At 38.9% G+C, this 25,485-nt stretch overlaps 1 protein-coding gene across 1 annotated transcript in view; it reads right to left on the bottom strand.

Annotated features, from left to right (window-relative positions):
• FMN1 (formin 1) overlaps positions 1-25,485 on the bottom strand; it is a 342,380-nt gene that overhangs the window by 155,643 nt on the left and 161,252 nt on the right. Inside the window, exons 5-6 of the mRNA XM_054565622.1 lie at positions 18,198-18,958; positions 13,128-13,278 (exon numbers count right to left, since the gene is read on the bottom strand). Coding sequence (XP_054421597.1) covers positions 13,128-13,278; positions 18,198-18,958 — 912 coding nt within the window. The remainder of the gene's footprint in view (positions 1-13,127; positions 13,279-18,197; positions 18,959-25,485) is intronic.

Below are 25,485 nucleotides of genomic sequence, written 5' to 3' on the forward strand. Positions count from 1 at the left end.
TTCACATGAGGTAGATTGAGCTAAACTATTTTCCAAGTATATGGAATAACTGACCTTCCCATCAGCAGCAATGAGAGTTCCTACTGCTTGACACCCTCTCAATATTTCAGTTATACTTTTTAATTTTTGCCAAGGTGGTGAGACTGAAATGGCATCTCTGCTTTTCCTAGTTGCTGATTACTATACTTCCATGTTTACTGACCATTCATTCCATAACAAGCCTGTTCATATCTTTTGCCCATCTTTCTATTAGAAGGTGATCATTTTCTTATGGATTGGAAAGAAGGCTACCTACGTTTTGGATAGGAATTCTTTTCCGGTTATTTATGATTACAAATGTCTTCTCCAAGCTTGTGGCTTATCTTTTCATACTCTTTGTGTTATCTTTTGATGAGCAAAAGTTTTTAAAATTTTTTAATGTAATTTTATTTTAATGTACATATTTGTTATTTTACTTATGCCTTTTGTGTCTTTTCCAAGTGAGGTTAAAAGATATGTTCCTACATTCTTTTTTTAAAAACTATTAACTTTTTCCTTTCTCATTCATGTGCTTGATGTACCGGGAATTAATTTTTATTCATGATGGGAGGGAGGGATCTATTTTCTTTCCTTTTGGCCACATATACATTGATTTTTAAAATATTTTTAATAGTTAAATTTCCCCACTGATCTGAGATACTACGTTTGTCATATATTAGCTTCTGATACGCATGGATCTGCTTCTGAACCCTCAGTTCCTTACATTGATATTTGTTTTATTTTATTCTATGCCAATCATTACCATACTATAGCTACCTTACTACCTTTAATTTTTATTACTATTTAATTTTTTAATTTTTATCACTTAATTTTTTTAAGTAATTTAATTTTTTTAAATTTAATTTTTATTACTAGGTTGTAGAATAAGTCTCCTATCTGGTTTTTTTTTTTTAAAGCTTTTTATTTTTCTGAATTTTATGTTTATCACTCCCTTGCTTTAGAAAAACAGTCTTGCCACAAACATAAGATTCCATAAACTTCTTTGGCTTTCCTGTTTTAGCTTCAGACCAATGGAATCATTCTTTCATGACTTGATTATTATTATTCTTATTATTTTACTAAACATCACATTTAAGGTTGCTTTTGTAAGATTATCTTTTAAGCTTTGCTCTTCCATATGTATTTTTAGAGTAAGTTTGTCAAATTCCAAATAATCATATATATATTTTGATTGGAATTACTTTAAAACTAGAAATCAGTTTGGGTTTAATTTACATCTTTATAATAATTGATTTTCCTATTCACAAAGAGAATATCTTTCTCTTTTTATTTAGATTTACTTTAATGCTTTCAATACAGTAATTTTTTAAAAATATATTTATGGATTCTGTCCACTAATACACTGTTTAGGATCTTCCCACCTATATGAGGGAAACTGGCCTGTAATCTCTCTTTTATTTCCTGTCCTCGTCTATATACCAACTTGGAGTGTAACATCATTTTCTAGTCTGTAAAGCATTTTGTATAAGGAGGAAATGTTCAGTATAATAAAACCGTCTAGGCCTGGTACTTTCTTTGCAGGAAGATTTCAAATTACTGATGCAATTTCCTTAATATTTATAGGACACTTAGCTGTTCTATATCTTCCTGACTCTGTTTTGGTAATTTATCTTTTTCTAGGAAGTTATTTCATGTGGTTTGCATTTCTTTATAAAAATTTGCTCATGGTATTCATAGTAGTCAAATTCACCTTTATTTTCCTAACATAATTATGCTTGTTTTGCTCAATCTTGCTGAAAATTTGTAAATTTTATTATTGTTTTCAAAGAACAAACTTTTGACTTTGTTAAGCTTCTCTACTGTATATGATTTTTTTAAAAATTTTCATCCTAATCTTTTAAAATATATTAGGTTGAGCCATATGAAATTATAAATAGTTGATCACATTTGACCTACAGGTGTAAAGGAATGACTTTTCTTGCTTTGCAACCTAATATTTCCCTGTAATTTCTTTGGTTTACTTTTCTTTTTCTAGCTATTAATTTTAGAAGCTTAATTTATCTTTGACCTTTTGCTTTTCTAATATAATCACTTATAACCATACATTTTGGCTCTATCCTATGAGTCTTGATAACCAGTATTGTTTTCGTATAAGTGTTTTCTGAATCCCATCATAATTTCTTTCTTGACCCATGAGTTACTTACAGGTATAAATATAAACTTTAAAAGGCAAAGAGGTTTTTGTTATGGACATATTTATGTTGTACTTTTGTTATTATGATTTCTAACTTAATTTCATTTTGATCAGAGGATGTGGTCTGTATAAAAAATTCTTTGAAATCTGTTGAGATTTGCAGAACCTTTGCTTTTTCTTAAGTCTTTTTAATACTAATTGACTTTTAAATTATGTATTTCCATGTAATATTATGTTGACAAAAATTAATAAAGTAGAATAGTTAGTTCAGTCTATTTTGTTGTTAATATAAACACCAACCTAAAGGGTTTCATCATCACCTAAATCACCCATTCTAAACATGTATATATTTACTTATTTACAGCCTTTCATATTCTAAAAGGACTTAGGAGGCCATCTTACATATGTTGCCTGCTAAAAGCGAGTGCACTTAATATTGTACCACACAGATTACCAAGGAAGCAAGATTTAAAAAGCGCTAGAAAGGGGAAACAAATTTCATTATCTTTTTGCTCTCTTGCATGGTTTTCATTTGGCATGCCTTGAGGACATTCATCTCTGAGCATCCAGATTAAATTCATTTGCTTTAATTACATAGTTGTGTCTAAGTGACACACACAGAGAAATGACAGGCTAAAACAAAGCTCAGGTAGCTCTCCGGGGGCCCGGGGGCCCAGGAGCGACCACTGAATTGAGAAATGAGGCTTCTGGTTGGAACTCAACCTCTGTTCTCCATTAAAGGTGACACGAGGATTCTTCCCTAGTCTTATTCCTTCCTGCTGCTGGTGGTACTGATGACAGTGGTGACAGTATGGTGGCAGCAGCAAACGTCTGTGTCACACACAAAGCTAAACACTTCACACAGATCATTTTACTCCTCATAATCACCCTTTCAAGTGGGTACTGTTATTATTCTCACTTTGTAGATGACAGAACTGTAAAGAGGAGTCTTAGAGAGAGGGAGGGACTTGTCCCATGGATAGAGTGATGACAAAGGTCTTTCCAGAAATTGGTTTCCAGAAACTGCTATTGAACCACAGTACTACCACCTTCCATGCTGAGACTAGCTGTGGCTCTCAGTGCATGAGGCATTCTGGAAAAAGCAGCTGGTCGGCCACACACCTGGAGCTCAGGCCTCCCCCGCGGCCTCATCACTGACTTCCTGGCTATGAGGGAAACACCACGATGTTACTTGATAGGCATGAACTCCCTGTGCTAGTCTGAGTCCTATCCTCTTCTCTGTGTACCTTCAGCCTCAGGGGCTCATCGCTTTCTCTGGTGGCAACAGAATGGCTGTGACCTACAGGGCTGAGTTGTTCAGATATCTCCACACCCGAAGAGTATACGTAACATGCAACAAAAGCATCACATGGTCCAGCTTCTCCAGTGTCTTACTAAATCATTCCAAACATCATATGCTTTAGGCATCTTGCTGCTACATTCTGAATCACATTCTTCTCTAATCAACACTCTCACTGGCTCATTTTTTCCATTAGTAAGATGAATGCAGTACAGAGTGAACTATTTATAATGAGCCCGAGCTTAAGCAACGGGGCTTTCAGTTGGCTTCATCTTAAATAAATCTTTCTTTGTTAATTAATGTACCTTATCCCAGTGTCGTAAGTAACATTTATGTTCCTGAATTGGACACGGAAGAAGAGAACCACACCCAGAGTGGAGGATCCAACAATCTTCAGCATCAATATGAATGCAATAACCATTAGAAAACAAAGTTTAAAAGTTTTTGTGCTTGGTGTAAACTAAGGAAGTTGTACAAGAGAATCTACAAGAGAGTAAAAAGTGATGTGATAATTAGGTCATGAATTAACCCCCTGGTACTTGCAGCTCTATACTATTTTTAAAGACCCCTTCTCACCTCCTAGGATATTTTGCACATGCAAAATGCCTAATGTGACTAATAAGGTACCTAGCATAAAAGTTAATTAATGAAAATGAAAACACTAAAACTCGAGTTATTTAGCAACCAGGGCCTGGAGCCAGATCCCAATTAAACCAGTCTTTTGGTGAAGGAAGGGATCAAAATGCCCAATAGGTTCCATCTGGCTGCTTTCTGTGGGTCAATCTAGAGCCTCATGTCCTTTTCAAACGAGCCTCTCCATCCTCTCCTTTCCATTGCAAGGAGCTAAGGACAATACTTGCCGTGTCCCGGGGAGCTCCCAGGGCACTCTCGCTCACATGGAAGGGGCTTGGCAGCTCAGGAATCCAGCTGGAAGCATGATTCACTAACTCTTCCCAGCCCAACCCTTTTGTCATTCATTCCACTGGAGGGGCCCCTAACCCTCCAATCCCATTTGTACCCCACTGAGGAGATCTGATAATGGTCCTGGCAGAGCTGTGGCTTTTCATAACTTCTGGCAGGGGCCTCGCTGACCCATAACATGGCTACACACATGATTTCTTCTCATACTGTCTCTGTAAATTGACCATGGCTAACCTTGCTGCCCTAATCAGATCAATCAGAATAACATTTCTTTAGCTGCTGCACGCTGGCAGCCTCCTGGGCTGAGGCGTGACTCAGAGTCAGGCTCAGATACTGAAGGCGGATTTTTGAGTTTCCAGTGGTCTCAGGTTTCCTTTGCTTTTATCACAGTTGGTGAGCTTTGTACAGCCCGTGTTTACAGCCATGCAAATTAGCCTCAGCTGGAGAGAAATCAGTTCAGGCCCGAATGAAATCAAGCTCTGGGCCACAAGGTATGTTATCAAAAATTGAAAGTGTGGCCATAGTACTGCAGTCAAGCCAGACTGTCCTAAGAAACACGTGGACATTGTCTAATGGAACCTGAACTCTTAGTTTGGCCTCTGGACCCTGAAAATTGAGAGACGGAAGGGAAGATGGTAAAGCGCCCCACAAGCCAGCTCAACCAATGGCTGCTGCCACCAAATGCATTTTTTGTTAAGTAGGGACAAGTATGAGAAGGGAAATTTTGCATCTTTGAAAGAAGAAACGCTCTGGTTGTGAGGCTGGTTTGGAGTAAATCCCATGTTATTCACTGATGAAGTAAGCTCCAGCTTCACAGTTTTATTCTATTTACACACTTGTATACACTCAGTTTTAAAGTGTATGTGTGAAGGTGTCCACGTACAGATGTGCTCTGATACGCTGCACCTGGAAAGCATCTTTAAAAACATCCATTGAGATGCCATGACAGTTACAAAAACTAAGGCCAGAAAGGTTACGTGACTGGACATACAACGACCGCTAACTACTAGTTACTTTCCAGACAAAGCCTCTGGCACCTTTCCATTGTCTTTTTCCCCATCATATTTCCAGTCCTTTTGTACCCCAGCACATAAAGACACGTGGTTTATTTTAAAATAATTCTCCAATACACTCATGTCTCTTAAGACTGAGGGGTTACTAAATCCTAATGGTCGTTCCCTGAGGTCCTTCATACTGATGACCCCTACGATATGATGCTGATGGCGTCAGGCAGCTGCACTATCAGACTGTGCCTGGATGTGAGTGCTGCAACGCTGGTTCACTCGTGAAGCCCCTGTCCATCTCCCCTCTAATAAGTAACACAAAAGTTGGCGGGCCTTAAGTGTCCCCAGTTGTCAAGTGGAAGTAGTGACCAGACCGTTGGGATTCATCTAATTAAAGTTCTCATCTTTTGACACATATGAGGCCCGAGACCCAGAAAATTTAAGGGACTTGCTCAAGATTCAATAATTGGTTACAGTCAGAGCCAGATGTAGAAACCAGGTCTACTGACAGTATGCTTCTGTTGCTAAACAATGACCAGAGAAGAAAATTCAGACTTCTCCAGGTGAATTTAAAATCAGGACTTGTAGTTAAATTCAGATCAAAATCCCATGTGTCAGGTAACTCAGAGCACAAGCTCTGGGGTTGTTGCTGGATTCATTTCCTTACCACTTAAGAGCCGTGTGAGGCTGGGTAAGTTATACAGCCTTCCTGGTCCCAGCTTCCTCACCTACGAAATGGCAATAGTAATAGTAACCATCTTACTGGGTTCTTGTGAGAATTAAATGTTACTACATGCCAAGCACTTAACCAAAAACCACTTACCTAGCATTAACTATTATTATTATTACTATTGAAATCGTCACTCAAAAGATACTACATATTTCAAGGTTATTAAGACTTCTCTCTGTTCATATTAATCATGTATCTCTGAGAACATGTGTGTGCACAGGGCTGTTCTGACCTTTGTGTTTACTTTGCAAAACATTTATGAGTTCAGTTGAGAAAGCATCCATGTGACCTGGGTTTGTGACTTAAATACATAAAGAAGATCTTTGCCTAGTCTTGTTTGTTTTTTTTAAATCCTCACCTGAGGATGGATGGATGGATATACCATATAATTATATATATACACATACACATATATACATAACTAATATATGTACACCTAATATATATACACACACACCATTACATATAGGTATTTATATAATTATATGGTATAATATTGTGTATATGGTATAATGTGGTATACAATTATATATTGATTTGATTTGACAGAGAGAGAGAAAGGAAACTCAATTGGTTGCCTCCCATATATGTTCCGACCAGGAATTGAACGTGCAACCTTTTTGATACAGGGGATGATGCTCCAACCAACTAAGCTACCTTGCCAGGGCAAGATCTTTGCCTATTCGTGTTATCTTCTCACATACCTAAACGGTAGAACAAGAGAGGAGACTGGAGGAGTCACTGCCATGACCAAGGTGCCAGCATCAGCACTCACCCTCAGCCGCTGCCTAGCACCAGCCTGTGTCCTAGTCTTAGAAAAGGGCCTGTATTAAGCATCAGTGAATGAGGTCCAGGAAAATACAGGCAAGACTTCAAAATTTTGCTCAACTAGGAGTACTTTTTAAAAATACAAATATTTATAATGGTTCTCTCACAGACTATCTTGTAACATCCAATCATTCATCTTTGTTTCCTAATTAGATAACCCCGAATCTGTGTCGAAATACATCTTCAATCCCTTTAAATCTGGAAGACTTAAAAAGCTGCGTGTGTGTGTGTGTGTGTGGGGGGGGGGGTGTGTGTGTGTGTGTGTGTGTGTGTGTGTGTGTGTGTGTGTGTGTGTGTGTGTGTGTGTGTCTGAAGGTGATTCCAGAATTAGTCCCAAAGGGGCTAAGTCTAATACTTCATAAATTTTTATACTACAGTCATTCATTCTAAGCACTGGAACTCTGTCTACTAATGATTTCTATTCTACTAATACCTACAAGCCTTTCTAATATGCATTTGGCTCCCAATACTTTGCGTGGATAATTTGCTGTGAAATTTGGCCTCATGGTCCACAATAAAGAGATTTAACAAGACTAAAGAGGGTGCAGAGGAGCAGTTACTCTCTTGTAGGTTCCATTTCTCAGTGCGCTGGGAAAGAAGCTAATTTAGCTTTATGTCTAAGCATTCTAAGGTGCCCTCTTGTGGTTTGGGACAGGTAATGAGGATCCTAATGATACTGCAACTGGCTTGAGGTGCAAGTCCAGATTAAGTTACTGTTTAACAGCCAACAAGAGAAACATAGCTGAACTCCAAGAATAATATTCAGATTCAACATTCTGAAAGAATCATTGATATCCATACTTGACAAGTTCTAACTGCCTCTTTTTTTTTTCAGTAAGTAAATAAAGTAAAAGTACAACTTAACTTTTTGGGCCATCTGATTTCCAAATAAAATTTATAAGGCAGATTTTTTGTAAACTGGTGCCTGTCTGGACTAAAAGCTCCCATTTGCTTTTGGTAGAGTTAGCCAGTGAGGGGCCTTTAAGCCGAAGAACAGGAAATCCCTGATCATTCCAGCTATCACTCAAGGAATCTGGACATAGCACTAATGACTTCAAGGCCACATACTGGTGCAGTCAACACACGGGCAAGTTATTTCACTCATTTCTATAAATGATAACCCCTAACTTCCCTGCTCATTTTTCAAACACATGAGAAATATAAAGGGTATTGCAAATTCATCCTCATTCCTGGCGGGGGGGGGGGGCAGGGTATAATGCAGATATTCTGCAGCAGCTGGAGAAATTATCTTTATACACAAAAGCTGAAATTATATAAACTTGGAAGGCAACAGGTTATGAAACCATATAAATTTATGTTCAGGCTTCCAAACAATGTTTTCCTTCCACCCTTCTCCTCTCCCCACTAAACTGAGACATCAAGTCTGGGATTGGAGTATTACAGCTATGATCCGCGCCAAAGTGACCAAATTACAACTGATGACTTTTGGCTCCAGGATGTTTCAACAGACTAATGTCTGCTGAACCATCACCACCCCTCCCCACCTGACTCACACCCGCACCCCACGTGCTCAGGGAAACGCCATTATTTCATTATTCTTAAGAAATATCTATCAAAAAGGTAGAGGGAGAGGAATGACTTTATATATCTTACAGAGGAGAGAACAAGAGCAGAGATTACTTATAATTCCAAGTGAGACTGTGACATTTCAGGAGAAGAATATTGGCAAGTCATGCTGATTTTCTGAAAGTTGCTGGGCAAGTTTAAAAAGCAACTGGAAAGTTTATCAGAGCAGCTACTTCCCTGACAGGCACCAGGAGAAAGAATCTTAGACAATGAGGGCAGATTTCTGGCTTGTTGTCAAGATGCTGACCTATCTTTCCCAGGAACAAATGCAGCTGAAAGAGAGGCCTTGGAAATACAGGCACATTGGCAATGGAATCCCTTATTTTACAGTGCAAAAAGACTATATAAACCACTGTGAGGTGAACTACTGGATGTCTGTATGTGTCATTAGAGAAAGTTGTGAAATTCTATAAATATTGAAAAAACAGGAATGGTGTAGAGATTACCCTTTGCAAATACTTCCAGGAATGGGCATACTAATGTCTTAAGACCTTCAACAACCTTGTGGGAATCAGTGACGTTCGAAAATTCCTTTGCAAAGCTTCCATATTAGTTCATAAACTAAGAGATTAATACACAGTTCTGGAGAATACTTAAAGTACTTTCATAACCACGATTTCACTTTACCATCATAACAACCCTGTAAAGAATTGTCATTCCCCATTTTATAGAGAAGGGACCAGTGTGTGAAAGTTAAACACTTGCTCTGAAGGTTATCACAGAGGAAAAATAGGAGCCAGTACTAAGTGTTGGTGCCAATAAGAGCCAATGTTTTAAATCCTGGCTCTCCAGTGGGTGACTGTTATGTTTGTAGTGGCAGAGTGGTCTGGTGTCACAGATGAGATTGGCACAGGCCTGAGTACCCAATACAAATTTGTCATAGTTAGTATTTATTTATAGCTGATATATAAAATATTGGTAGAGCCAAAGGGAAACAGCTGCAGATCCACATATTTCGCTGTTGGAGTTAAACGTAAAACATCTTTTTATTCAAAGATTTGGCTTCCTATTGGGAGACCCTAAAGAAAACTGGATAATTTTACAACAAAGGAAATACTTTGGATTTGCACAAGTGTAGCTGTATTTTTTGATGATGTTAACAATGGCCACTCTCATTTATAAATGTCAAATCAATCATCCCAATACACATTGTGACCATCATCAATGTGTCAAATTACAGTTTAAATAAAAGGGAGGTGAACATGCCAAGGCTCTTGGACATCCTCTCAAGTCTTCATCATTACCAACGTCTTCCCAGTTAAAAGTGTGCAGACCCTAGAAGTCACTTCATCTTTCTAGGTCTCAGCTTCTCATGTGCCACATCAAGGTACTGAATTAGATGATTGGGAAGGTTCCTTCTATTTTTTAGGCTAAATGTTAGTATAGAACAGGATGCCTGCCCAGCTTAATAACATATTTAAGTTCACTTAAATATATATATACTTATATATATATTAAACTGGTATATATTAAATATATATACCTTTTTACTTTGAACTAGTACCATTGATGGGAACTTCAAATGCTAGCATAGAAGATGAAACTAGAAACTAGCATCAGAGCTCAGCAGAATCTCGACGGTTATTTCTGAACCAGGAATGAGGTATGCAGAGAGAGATGAAGACCAGATCCATTTAAGAGATGTTCACATATATGTGTCAGTGCTGCCTAAGCCCCTACAGTCAAGATCCAGAATGCTGGCTATTTTAATCTCCAACAAATACTACACATCAGTCATTATAAAGACCTATTTGGCAAGGGTCCTCCTGGTCATCTTGTATGGGAGCCACCCTGCGTTTCAGCTGATGAAGTTGGCCTCCGATGCTGAAATGCCTCAGCTGCTCACAACCTTGACAATTCACTTTCATTTTCATTTTAAGAGAAAAGAAAACAAACATCTGACTCTTGGAAGAGCGAGGGGATCCAACTTGATGCTGGAAATCTGACCACAGGCGTGGAGAGAAAGTGTATAGGAGGTAGGCTTAGAGTTTTCTGGCATTGATTCAGCTTGTTATTTTCTTTAAGACCTAAAATCTCAGCTCTAAGGTAGGCTGCAAAGCTCACTAAAACTCCAAGAAGCCTCAAAACCATCAAGCTCAGTAGACCTACATTCTTGGCTCTACTTAAAGACAAAAGGGGAGACTACATATGTGCAGATTATATGGAGTGACAACAACCTCACTGGTCAGAAAGATTAAATAAAGAGTTCGAATGAAGGGGATTTTCCTCCTCAGGCAGTGAAGCAAAATAAACACATCAAGTACTAACTGTCTTTGTGAAAATCTTTTGTTGTATAGGCAAACAATTATGAGATAAGAAATAAGAATAAACAACAAAATGCTTTGATGTTTTAAAAATAGTCACTCACCAAAACAGAAATAATTAGATTTATGAGTAAACAACATGTTACCAAGCATCCAAAGAGAGAAACAGAAGAGGTAACAGAGATCTGAGAAGTAGAAAACAAAACTAAGTTTAATACGATAATGAGTAAGAATGCATTTAGCAGAGTTCCTGATTAGGCAGAAGAGGATTCTAGGAAGTGGCAAACTGAAGTGAGCGTATGGAATATGGAGATTCTTCTTTTGTGTTTTGTATAGAAATAAGTCTTCTGTTTCTGTAGACGACACTTAAAAAGCCAGCTGGCCTTTAGAGAACACTTACTTCCATCACATACCAATCGAACTGCATGGAAACACAGTTTATAGCATATCAGTTGACTTTTTGCATAGAGCTAATTGTTTTTTAAAAATTTAATCTTTATTGTATTTTTTCCCATTACTATTTAGTCCCCTTAGAGCCCCCTCCCCCCAGCAATCACCACACTGTTGTCCGTGTCCATGAGTCCTTTTTCCTTTTTGTTTAATCCCTCCCTCCAACCTCGCCGCCCCGCCCCTACATCCTGCTCTCCATCTATGAGTCTGTCCCCATTTTCCTTGTTAGTTCAATTTGTTCATTAGATTCTACATGTGAGTGAAATCATATGGTATTTTTCTTTCTCTGACTGTCTTATTTCACCTAGCACAATGTTCTCCAGGTCCATCCATATTATAGGACTAACTGTTCTAGTAGAAAAATTCAAATTGTCCCATGCAATATGTCTTCTTAAAAGTTTCATTGTGAAATTTAATTATTGTTAGGATCACATTTTTCTCATGAAAACACAATTCCAATGGACTCAAGAGGTGAGAAGCTTTAATCATGATTTTCATTCATAATTCAGGTCAGTGGGAAAGTCTTATTTCATTCACAGAACACTGGATTCAGACTTTTGCCATTTTTCCCCTGGAAGGTACAGCTGATTTCATAATCACTATGTTACCCTGAGATATGAACCAGTGGATGAATCCACCTATATAATTTAAGAATGAAGAGCTAACGATAATATCGCTCTATATCACACACTTTTCAAAAAATTTTCCCCTCTTAGATTTTAATTTCACAACATCCTGGTGGGTCAGCTGGATATTGTTAATCCTCTTCTTATAGAAAAGGGAAGATATGATCTAAAGAAGAAAGACAACGTTTGCAAGCTCACGTGGCAAACCAACAGCAGAACCGAGTACTTTACTTTTTCCTCAACACCATTTAGGCTTTTATCAAAATACGTAGGCAGAGAGGTAACCGCAGTGGTAGCTACAGTAGCAAAATGATAGCAGCCGTCATTTGCTGATGGCCGGCGGTGTGCCAGGCGCAATACTGAGCATGATATATATATTCTTCTTAAAATAATTACTTGGAATAATAATACAAGCAGGCATCATCTCATGTCATGGTTAGGGGTCTGAGGCACAGAGTGGAAGAACTATGACTTAGGTCACACAGCCAGTGCACGGCACAGGTGTGATTCAGCTTCAAATCTATCTGACTGTTCAAGGATACACTTTTTCTCTGATGGGAGGACTGGGACTATCGGACTTCAAGTCCTCACACCTGTGCTCAGAAATCACCTTTCTTGGTGAGGACTATCCTGAACACTCTATTTACAATTGCAGCCCTGTTGCTCTCGTGCCAAAGTTCACCCGCCTTAAGTCACAATTACACGATTTAATTTTTATTTCTAATATTGATTGTTAATATGCTCCAGCGGACAAGACTCTTAGGGTCTTTTTTCCGTTTTTGTTTTTGTTTTTACCAACACATCCCAGATGCTTAGACAGTGCTATCCAATAGAACTTTTTGTAATGACAGAAATGTTTTTCATATGTGCTATACGGTAGCTACTAGCCACATAGTAAAACTGAAAAGTGGCTAGTGCCACTGAAAGACTGACTCGTTTATTTTATCTAATTTTTTAAATTATATTGAAATAACCAAACTTTTTTCAATAGAATTAATGGATAAAAAATAGGTCTAGATTAAACTGGAAAAAGTTTGAAAATTCAGGTGTTATGACTAAAATAGCAAGCGCACATTCTCAAACTATTGGCTCCTCTTTGTCATCTGTAATTCAAAGCTTTCCAAAACACATTTCTGAAAACAGGGAAAGCAAACTAGCAACAGACAATGAATTCCCATGTATGACATATAGATACACACACACATATATATGTTATTACTGTGATTATTATAATTACTCAGTACCTTTTTGACCTTGTTTTTTTTCTCATAGGTCTCTGAAAGAGGTTTTTTCTTCTGCTGAGTTGTGTCTTTGGAGAATAAATACTCAAATTCACTAGTATCCCGAATATTAGGCTCTTCTAAGGAATCCCACAAGGTTGGTGTACCACTTTGGCTTAAAAGAGAAAATGAGAAATTAAATTTAACAAGCAAAACATAAGAGAACAGAATACAGTAAAATTTCTAATTCATTTTTTTAACTCATCAAAAAATAATAAAAGTTTACAACTTGATTTTTTCAAAAAATCAACCAACTGAAAGCACATGTTTGTACAAGTCTTAATTAAAACACACACACACACACACACACACACACACACACACATCCTTAGTATAGATAGTTTGGGAAGGCTTTTTGTGTTACACATTTTTTAAGTCAAAATATAATATGCAGCATTAAAGAAAATACATATTTCCAAAACAGAACGGTCATTAGATACAATCAGAGAGAGAGGGAAAGAGAGAGAGATGTAGAGAAACTTTGAGGGAGCAAAAATCCTGGGATTCAGACTGTTGTGGCCATGTGAGCTGCTTCTCCCTCAGTCTGTGGCGTCTCCATGATGGATAAACATGGGCATTATGTAAAAGCTGAAGGATAACCAATCTTGAGACAATAATGGGATAATTCTTAGAGAGTCCAGCAGAAGTAACACCTGCTTGGGTGTCTTTAGTAGGGTAATGATACGGGAGTATTAATTTATAGTTTTAACCCTTGAACGTTTCACCTAAATGTTATATGGTGTGCTTGAGTGTGGTATTGAGTGTGTTACAGAATTACATGCTTATGATTTTGTAACAAAAGATTTTATGCCCTGGCTGGTGTGGCTCAATGGATTGGGTACCAGCCTGTGAACCAACGGGTCACTGGTTTGATTCCTGGTCAAGGCACATGCTTAGGTTGTGGGCCAGGTACCCTGTAGGGAGCATGAGAGAAGCAACCACACATTGATGTTCCCCTCTCTTCCGTGCTCCTGTCCCCTCTCTCTAAAATAAATAAATAAATAAAATTTTAAAAAAAGATTTTGTAATAAAAAAGGGGCGTTATTTGTGCTGGACCCTGTAGCCTGAAAGTGCAGTTTACCTCTCCTTGGATTTCTTCCACTGGTTTTAAATATGATTTCCTGGTCAACTTAGCCCAGGACCCATAATACGTGAATGAGTTGTGCTCATGTAGAAATACTCAATTTATAATACCTTACCCCAACAACAGTATTAATAATAAAAACCAAAAACTCCATTGCACCAGCTCTCCCTGGAGTTTCAACTAAGGCAGTCATGGGGAAACAGTTTTTTTTTGTCTTCAAAAAACAGGGCCACCCTAGTTTTGAAAGAAAGAAAGGGAAGGAGATATGGAAAATCCAAGGTAGGAGGGCTGCTCTGAGCGCTGACTCAAGGGAGTTGCTGCTCAGGCTCCCTGTAGTCAGCACATATTTCCTCCCAAATACCCACCTTCTTAACTTAGTTCCTAATCTAATTTTTAAACACTGTTAATGCAAACAGAAAAAAATAATGTCTTGCCTATACATTTATTGGTTTTCAAACATATTACATGATATAATCTATAGTATCTATAAGCTCTTACCTTTCAATGTATATTATTTCAATATGTGTTTTCTCCATGAAAACATCTCTTTATTAGTGTATAAAGTGGTTCGCAAAAATTTTTGTTACTAGCAGGTGATTTTCATATCCAAAATAGTTGGAAACACTGGCTTCTCAGGTGCGCATGTTCACCTTCTGCCATGTGCCTGCCTCTTCCCTGAAATATGCCATTTTGGTTCTGGCCTCATTCATTTCTCTCCACTTTTTGTTAAATTATAATTTTTTCAAATATAATATTTGAGCCACTTAAGAGCATTTATGTAACATATGTGAGTTATAACATAACACAATATAAGAAATACTTGTAAAATCATCGCCACAGGCCAGGCCCTTTTCAATGAAGTCCATCCATCTTTGTGCTCCTTCCTCAGCCACCCACCTCTGCCATTCAACTTCAGTTTGAAACACAAGCACCACTGATGTGAAGCGTTAACTCATCTGCACCCAGAAAGAGGGATCTTGATGCAAGAAGAGGACCAGGGAATTTTGGAGCAGCTGCTGTTAGGTGCTGCTGGTTTGAGCCTCACGAAGGTTCTGGGAAGCGGAGGAGAGGGGGCTTAAAGCGAGCTGATGCAGTGCACAAGGCAGATTGTTCAGGTCCTCCTGCATCATCTCTTGTACCTGTATTGCATGCCCAGCTCCAAAGACTCAGAGCTCAGGCCAGTATGACCAGGGCTATGATTCACATTCTGGGGCAAATTAAGTCTGGAAGTCAGGTTGAGCATTTTGCCACCATTTATGACACTGTTTCTATGGGAAAATACATTTCCAATAATGTTTAAAGGACTTCTGAAATACCACCTCTCAGTGAGTTGGGGATACCTAGTGTTTTGTGGGGCAGTAACAAGAACTCACTTACAATGGGCTATCTGCATGCATGGTCAACTCTTTTCTGACCACTGAATGGTACAATTTTAGCTCAAAAGAAGAGGAAGGCAGGGGAGGAAGGAGGAGAAAGGTGTGGAGAAGGGGCAGATGGAAGAGGGAGAGGAAGGGAAGAGGGGAAAGAAGACTAGGAATATAGATATTTATTAGGAAGATGAAAAAATAGAGAAATGAGGATTTTTAAAATGTATTTGTTTTATTTTTAGAGGGAGGAGGAAAGGATAAAGAGAGGGAGAGGAGAGGGAGAGAAACATCAATGTGTAGTTGCCTCTCGCGTGCCCCCTACTGGGGACCTGGCCCACAACCCAGGCGTGTGCCTCGACTGGGAATCAAATCAGTGACTCTTTTGTTCACAGGCCAGCGCTTAGACCACTGAGCCACACCAGCCAGGCCTATTTTTCTTTAAATAAATGTCTCTTCCTTGTCCTAGAAACCTGAAAACATACCAAAAAAAGAAAAATGGCAGAAGTTAAAAATGTTAGCAGTGAAAAGCAATATAGGTGGACAAGAGGCAGTGTATGTAGTGGGAAAAATTCATATTTTACTCCTAGTTCCCCAGAAGACCAAGACCAAACTTTTTCATGTGTACATTACACAAAGAGCCTACAATATCCAGTTGTACAAAATATTACAACACATTTCATCTGCTTTAGAAGAACACATCCCAAATAATTTTACTTTCGTCCTCAAATAAATACTACACAGAATCTTTAGACCATTTTAGTTTCAGAGCAATAGCCATGCTCTTCAGAAAAAAATATCTTCAGACTCCTATAATAAGAGACAGAACGTGCGGTGCAGCAGGAATGCCCATGTTGCCACCTTCACACATCACAGTGGGGAGCCTCCCCCTTCCCCGTAGCGTAGCTCGAGGCTGACATGCTCACCAAACAGGGCTCTCCTGATGTCCCAGGTCAGGAAAGCTCGTGCATTCAGCTACTTTTCATTATGCTCAAAACTGAAGCCCTACATTTATGGTAAAACTAATAAAAGCATGGCCATTCAATTGTTTTCTTTCTCGAAATGGCCAACTACATAAGAAAGGGAAAACACAGACATTGCTTATCTCCAGTTTGACTTTGTCGCCCTGCGAACAGTGGGCAAAGGGCCCATGTCTCCCAGCAGCACTGTAATACCCTTGGTATAGTCTATGATACTGGTTGTTCATTAAGTCTTGCGGGGCATGAAGTGGAGGCAGCTATGGACAGCAACGTGTGCTGTCTGAACAGGTGGGATTCGTCACCCTGGAAGGGCTGCACCTTAATTTCAGGACACTAATAAAGGAAATGACATCTGAGTCTTGAATGGGAAAAGGGGAATATTAGTATTTTAGCCAATGGTAGGAGCTATTTTAGGGTCATCTCACGCTTTTTTAACTATTCATCTGGAAAATTATAAAGCACGAACATTTAAAAAATTATCAGGATTTTCCCCATATATAAACTCTTGACCTCCCCACCTTTTGTGTGTGTGTGTGAGAGAGAGAGAGGAAAGGGACCAATATGAAGTACATAATCAACTTAGTTCACAATAGGCTTAGTTTTAAGGTATTCTCCACTCCTATATTGATTTCCAGTTACTTTATAATCATGAATTACACGTTATCTTGTTCAATATCCTGCCTTCTCCGAGTAAAATGTTATATAAATCGAAAAATTTATCACTGTATCTGGACTTGTAAGTTCAAAAACTTAACTCTAAAAATATGTTCTGTATTTTTGTTCTTTGCAAACAAATGGACTTCAGACCTAGACAGTAGTCAAGAAGCAACTCAGTATCTCCCATTATCCTTTTGCCAGGCTCTGAAATAAGGCAGATGAAATCCTTTTCAAATTTGTTTGATTGAAAGTGTCCAAACCACCATATATTGCTGCCTTACAGACCCAGTTTAAGAAGCTAAACAAATGTAAGGTGCTTTTTAGCTATTCACATGCTAGCACTTTCTCTGATGGGCAATGAGGTATAAGACGCGAGGCACAGAGCAGTTAGGGAAACCAGAGTTTCAGCAGAGAGTTTCCGTTCTTAGACTCCGCTCTGACATAAAAAGCAAATGACTCAGCCATGTCTTGTTTCTTTAATGAAAAATGAAAAAATACACATACCTGTTAGAAACAAGATCACAAGTTTAATAATACTATCTAAAGACAAGACAGATATTCTAAAAATCTTCAGTGAACCTACAGTATATATTCATCCTCAATGTCTTTATGACTATTCACTAATTGTAGAAATGTTGGAGAAGGCTTTAACTTAGATCTGAGCTCTTCCCTAGTCTATGAAATGGACTATTTATTTTAGAGAGGAATCTGACACCTAATATGTCATCTCTCCCAGTATCAATCCAGAGAGAATCAGACAACATGTGGTAGAGAGAGACCTTCTCCCCAAAACACTCCCACTTTGTCTATCCAAGGCATTCACTGTACCACATTTGAGAATGAGTGCTACACTACACAGATAGATATTAAATGGGTAAGAATAAAATATCACTCATGTAAAATTCTGGGAATTCCCAAGCTGAAAATGGGCCAGGGGTGTTGAGCTTACCTCTTATCACTTATTTGTATTCTAGTCCAGTACAGAGGCTTCATGGGACAGCTGGGCTCTATGGCTGGCTTCCGAGGACATTGGCTAGAAGGAGGGCTGACTCCGAAGAAGAGGCCAGGAGGAGGTGGGGGCACAAGTCCCGGGGGGGTTGGAGCAGGAGAGGGCCCCCCACTGTTGGGCAGAGCAAGTGAGTTAGGAAGTGGTGGTGGGGGAGGAGGCGGGGGAGGCCCAGCACTTGGAGGCAGAGGAGGTGGCGGAGGTGGTGGTGGCCCAGCACTCACAGGTGGTGGTGGAGGTGCTGGTGGCAAAGGTCCAAGTCCAGGTGGGAGGGGAGGAGGGGGAGGGATGGCTGCTGGTAGGGGTGGTGCTGGGGGGAGAGGGGATGCATTTTCCTGGCTTGCTGAGGTGCTTTCCACAGACTGAAGTGGTGCATGGATGTCTTTGTTGTCATTTGTGGGAGAAAGTTGGCTTAAAGAGGAGATATTCAGCTTTTTGGGTATTATTTGGTTGCTTCTGATTGTCTTGCCTTCGCCTTCACAGGGTTTGAGGAAAGTCTCTCTGTCTGTCTGGATGCACACGGTTCTGTAGGTCTTGGGAGGGCAGTCATCATCGGTGGAGATACACACATCTTTCATCTCTCCGCCGCCTCCTCGCCGTCGGTGTTCTATCTCATGTTTGAGATTTTCAATGGTTTCTTCTAGTCTCGCAGTTGTCACTGCATGCTCACCCCGGATATGAAAGGCCTGAAGTTCAAACTGAGCCTGTAGAGATATCAGTGGGGAGGAAAGTAAAGCGTTTCTAAGAACAAATATCAGAAATAAAAAAGTCAATACTGTCCCCATAGCATAGCTCACACCAATGCAGGCAAACACAGATTCTTTTGAGATTCCAACGAGGTGTAAATTTCACTTTATGAATTTTCCAAGGACTTAAACAGTTGGAGTAGAGGCAGAATTTCATCCAGTATGAACTCATGGAGAATAATTACCATGGATTAAGGTTTATAGTAAAACTGTCATCTAAGAACTTTCACCTGGTTTTTAATATCAAATGCGAAGACAAAATTTTTAATAAATGTTTGAATAGGCTTGAAAATATCTTTTATTACTTTTGGATTCAGTTTGGGAAAACAAAACATTTTGAGAAAAAATTAGATTGGGAGATCGTACTGGCTTGGAGCTGCTATTCTCACAGTCCTCCTTAGACTGTCTCCTCTATGGGGTTTCCCAGGCAATACAGCAGAAATAAACGGCGTAAGAAGCTATAATCTATGTACATTTTTTTTAAAGTGTCCACACCAAACCTTCCCATGATAAGTATTTTGTGCCTTTCATAATCGTTCATAATACAGTAAGAAATAAGCAATATAAATGCATTGAAAATGAGAATACCAAGATTTGCTATTTTTCTCTCCTACATATCCAGCATTTTAAACTCTACTTTATGGTAGTCTTTTTAATACTTATATTTTCAACTATTTCAGTGCCTTGAGTCTATGGCTTTACACTTGTTGGCTCAGACCTGCCACACTCCCAGTCAGTAACCAGCCCATTTCCAGTGAGCCTATTGCAGTTAACTGGGAAGCAGTCAAATTTACAATTTTATTAGAGTTTCCAAAATCCAATTAACAGTAATTAAATATTCCCAGAGAATTATTTAATTTTTGCCTACCCCATCAGATTGTAAACTCCACAAGATGAAATCAGAGGCAGTATCTGCCTTAATTTCTGTACCCCAGAAGCCAGCACAGCCGGTACATAGTACTGAAGAGATGGATAGCTAAAACACACTGCAATAGCTATTATATATCCAGTCACTCCCCCAAGAGCCTTCCTTATGGCTAATAAATCTTTCCTTACTATAATTTCAGCCCACAAATATCTAGAACACCAACATGTATACAAGTGCAGATCCATTTTGCATCAAAAAGGTAAAGAAATATTTTTAACAGCCTAGTCAAGAAAGGCCAAGAAGACATAGGGAGATTTTCTACTTTCATTAAGACACTTCTAACTATGTTTTTATTAGGTTCACCTTGTCCCTCATGAATCAACCCCCAAATAACTATGGTTAGTAGAATTAAAGACAAGGCTTTTTGTAAAGCTGACCTTCTCATATGTGGACATGGCAGCTCCAGTTCAACTTGGAACAAATTAGCAAGTTCAGGGCACCATGTATTCTCGTAGAGCACAGAAATATTTAGCACCTGAGTTCTGAATTCATACTCCCTGGTTCACATCCTGGCTTAGCTATTTGCTAGCTCAATAATCTTGGGCAGGAAACTTCATGTTTTCAAGCCAGAGTTTCCTCAAGTATAAAGTGAGGATAATAGTGAACCATGTCTAGGGTTTTTATAAAGATGAAATGAAACACTTCCTATAAAGAAGTAGGCATTATGCCTGAAACATAGTAAATTCTGAATAAATGTTACAGTTAGTTATTATTGATCATGACAATATTACAGTAGGAGACTAACAGATCTCGAATTCCTAAAAATTTCCAATAATGCCACCTTTGTAGAGTGATGGGCACAAAACCAAGGAAACACTTAAACAGGAAGGACAAACAATGTACTACAAATACAAACATTTAGCCAATCTTTCATGAGTTCTTCTACCAAATGCCCCAAAGTAATTTCAAGCTTCACTCAACTATGTGCTCAAGATAATCTGTTTCAACATCCTACCTATCTCCCTCTCCCTCCCCTGCCCACCTCCACCTGGGTCCCAGCCCTGATCCCACCCTGAATTACCTGCAACATTTCATTTTAGTGACTAGTTCCAGTCTGCTACAACTAACTCACCCTTTTAAAAAAATGTTTTAGTTTTGATTTTACAGAGAGGGGAAGGGAGGGAAAAAGAGAGAGTGAGAAACATTGATGTCAGAGAGAAACATCAATCAGTTACCTTTTGTATGCATCCCAAGGGACCGAACTTGCAACACACACATGTGGCACAACCAGGAATCCAACCAAGGACCTTTCCATTCATGGGATGACGCCCAAACAACTGAGCCACACTGTCTGGGACCACAGCTAATTAACTCTTTGTTGTTATTCCCAACTAGCCTTCCTCCAACAAGATTAGTGTCAAATATTGATGAGCCAACAATTTTACTCAATCTTCAGCTTCTTAGTAATATGAAAAAGTTGTACAGACATGCTCCACAGAGACTCTTTCCCTTTATCTCACAGCTGGCCCAAAACTACATCAAAAGCCCTGGTCCCTACCTCTCCAGCTTTCCATCCAACCAACCATCTCCTGAATATGCTGAAGCTAAGGATACACCTAAATACCATTTTGGTGGCTCTGTAATTCATTTGCTTAGTGTAGAGGGTAGAGCACAAATTGGGAAGATTATTATAGTGCTGCATACCTCAGTTTTCTCATAAGTAAAATGGGGATGATAACAGAAACTCACCTTACCAGGCAGTTATGAGAAGAGGGATGAGTTAAGAGATGAGGTCTGTCCGGAAAAAGTCCAGCCATTGTTAATATAACAAGAACAGTTTGAGAGATATGTATATAACCTAGCAGCCAAGGAGAGTGGACTGGAATGTGTATGCGTGAACAGTGACAAGTTCACTGAACTAGTCAGTGGAGGTGGTTGATGTCACTGAGTGAGCATGTGTACTGCGTGACCATCACATTCAAAATGACTGAGCAAGTAGAGCAATGAATCTACATCAAATTTTGCATTAAGCTTGAACATTACTCTGCAGAAACTATTCAGATGATTCAGAAGGCCTAAGCTATGGGTGACTAGTGAATGGCAGCTTTTGCCCCCACTGTCTTACTGAAACTACACAATTTGAGTGTTATATCCGGTCAGCACTTTTCAGTGGTTTTGTCCTCTGGGCTGCATTGTTAAAGATGACTATTGCCCATGCCTTTAAATTCTCTGTTTCCCTAAACTGATATATCCTCTCTGCCCACTCCCATTTTCCTTCCACTTCTGGGCTCTCTCTCTGGTTAACCTGTGGACTCATCTCCCTCCATTCATCCCTTAAATGGTGTTCGCCAGGCATCCTTCTTGTCATTTCATTCTTCTCAAACCATACCACCTCTGGGTCATCTTGTGTACTCGTATGAAATGACACTCACTTACTATAAACTGTCACTTCCAAACTGTCACCTTCAAACTGTGATGCCAGCTCTCCTCAGGACCTGCATAAATAATCAGCCATCTCAGACTCAATAGGCCTGAAAACAAAGTCATCTTTGCCTAACTCCAGGTTGTCCCTCTGAAATCCCTCCTTGCAGTTAATAGCACCATCACCGTTGTGGTCATTACACTCAGAAGCTTGGGCACCATGTTGAGTCTTTTATTCTCTTTCATTCCCAACATGTTACTTATTGATGACTTACATTAATTTCTCTGATTCATCCTTTTCCTTCCATCCCCACTGCCTCAGCTTTTCATGGGGTCCTCATCACCTGGACAATGGCAAGAGCTACCTAATTCATTTTTCCCATCCTACTGTGGCCACACTGGTTCAAGAGGATTTTTTTCAAAAAAAAAGAAGATTTTTACTCCTTAAAATCCTTTCAATAATTGGTCATTACTAACAGAGTTACCATGAAAACTTTTTTATATGAACACACTGAAAGCTCTTCCAATTCACCTTCTGCCAACTTGCTTTGCTTTTGGCCCATGCCCCTTCCCCAGATACGTCCTGGATTCCAGTCTCACACAACATCTTGTCTCTCCTAGGACCATGCTCTTTCATGCATCTGAGCCTTTGCTAATGCTGTCCTCTCTCAATACCCCTCTGCCACAAACACGCAAGGTAAGGGGACAGATTACCAAGCACAGATCCCATGAATGGCTTCCTTACAAACTGTATTCACTGATAGGAAGAATTACCAAATAAGAAGGAAATGTTGAATTTCTACGTATTCCTTATCTATATGCTGAGATTATATATAGTAAGAAACGCTTCTGACCATTAAAATTTAAATGGTCCACATAAAGAAACAACTTACCTTTGCCCTTCGCTGTTTTAAAACCCCTTTGATCATACTGATTTTGTCTTGGTTGTGTTCAGAAGCTCAGCATGACATAGTAATTCAAAGTGATTAAAGTAATAAGCACCTCATTCATTCTGTATCTGTCCATATCCTATCAATTATTGCAAATTGTGCATGGCTCTGTTACAAATGAAGACTCTCGAATCCATGCATACCATGAATTGAGCCTTTGGGAAAGCTAGTTTGTGAGTAACGCCATTTTTCACTCTACTTCCTGTTAAGTGCCACTTCTACTTTGCACATGGAAACCATGTGCCGCTTCCCATCCGGTGTCTAGAGCTGTAGCTGGAAGGACTGTTAATGATTTGGTGAATCAAACACAGACAGTAGAAAGTTCTGTTAGATAAGCATGTACTGCTGGATAATGTTTGCCTTGGATTGTAGGAATCTTTATGAAATGTCAAGTCCGCGTTCTTACAGCCAAAATTGCAGCTAAGGCTGGATCAAGGGAACATAATGCTTTTAAACCCTGTTGACTCTCTTCTCAGCGTCCTTTACTTTCACATCGAACATGGTGTTCTACACAGGAGACAAACAGTTACAACCTTCCATTCAGTGCTCTTTAGGACCTATAAGGCGTTGTGGATTTCCCTCTCCCTGACCCTCTCTGCTCAATATCTGGGGGTTTTTTTGAATTTGTCCCAATATATAATCTGAAAGGAGATAGGTACTAAGGTTTTATGTCTTTCCAGTCTTCCCCAAGTTTTTACCTACGAGACTTCATCCGGGGTTTATCTACCTTTCTTTACTCTTAACTTGATTACTGCTATTTCTTTCCTTTTCAATCACATTCTCTTCCCACCTACGATAGTCTGTTAATCTATACCCATCTCCTTCTAAGCAAGATTCAAATTCACAATCTCTAAAAGAACAATCCCAATTATACCATTCTGTTTCAATAATCTTTTTCCTTCATTGGCACTATTATTATCTGTCTAATGTAGTGGCTCTCATTACAAACACCAAGAAAACTTTGTGAAAAAAAAAATACTAATGGGAAAGACCATCCCCACCTAACCCATCATCATTCAATTCGTCTCAGATGGTGCCCTTGCACAGTTTTTTTTAGAGCTCCCCAAGGAATTCCAAGAGGCAACCAGAGTTGACACCAACAGTAACTATTCTTAATCTTTATTCTGCTCCAAACACAGCAGAGAAAGTATAATACAACAACAGTGAAAGATTATTTTTGGCAATGACTTTTACTTGAGTCATTTCAGAATCTCCAAAGTAACATGTGTTTTTGAAAAAGTCCCTTCCTAATTCTGATATATCCCCATAACAGGGATAGTCCTCCATTACCAATATTGAGAATAGTTATCAACCATTGCATAGAAGCCCAAATGCTTTCCATAGCTCTTCAAAACCTGCCCTCTGCTTACTTTTCCATATACTTCTCTATACATTCCCTATGTTGCACCACTACAGAATCAAACATGTTATCAATTCCCACATCTTTTATGCTTTTGTGCATGCTCTTTTCCTTACTTAAAACACACTTTCTCTCCATTTTCACCTAGTGAGAGCCCCGAAGGACAATTCAGTCAAGCTCAACTGCACCTTCTGGCTTAAACTTTTTTTTTTAATTCTTCTTGACAAAAGTTTTCCTTTGACTTTGTTGCCAAAGAACTTGCTAGGTTCACATTACATTAAAGTCATTTATGTTTATCTTCTTTGCAAATCTAAAAGCTCCAGGCACCTGGGGACCATGGCTTATTCATGTTTGAACTTCCAGAACACTGCATGCTGCTTGGCTAGTTAGTGATCCATAAATGCTTATTGGATTGAATTATTTTTTTAGCTTTCAATATTAAGACTTTTTTGTACCTTTCTATTACTCACCAAACTAGACTTGAAGCTCTACAAAAATTTTAAGAGAGAGAGACATGTTGGTTCTCTTCCCCTTTGACAGCTCCATGCACAACATAAACTATGAGATTCCATAGTTGTTATTGCCTAGAAAATTCAGATAAAACATCTAGCCTTTTTTTAAAGTTCAGGTATTTCTAAAAGTTGATATTGATCATATTTAATTTTAACAATTCAAAATACTTCATGTAGATAAGTGTTCTCTCTACAGTAAACTTTAAGGCCATTCCCATAAATATAATAAACCATCCAGTAGAATTAAACCACATTTATGATTCTAATCTGATTAGGAACTGGGCTCTAGGTAATTTCCCCAGCCTCCTTGGGGGCTTTCCTCCCTTCCCCTACCAAATCCTCATTATTTTTTAATATCCTCCATATTACCACTA

This window comes from Pteronotus mesoamericanus, unplaced genomic scaffold (genome assembly GCF_021234165.1).
Source record: "Pteronotus mesoamericanus isolate MK-2021 breed Mesoamerican mustached bat unplaced genomic scaffold, CSHL_Meso_final contig_164, whole genome shotgun sequence".
NCBI classification, from domain to species: Eukaryota; Metazoa; Chordata; class Mammalia; order Chiroptera; family Mormoopidae; genus Pteronotus; species Pteronotus mesoamericanus.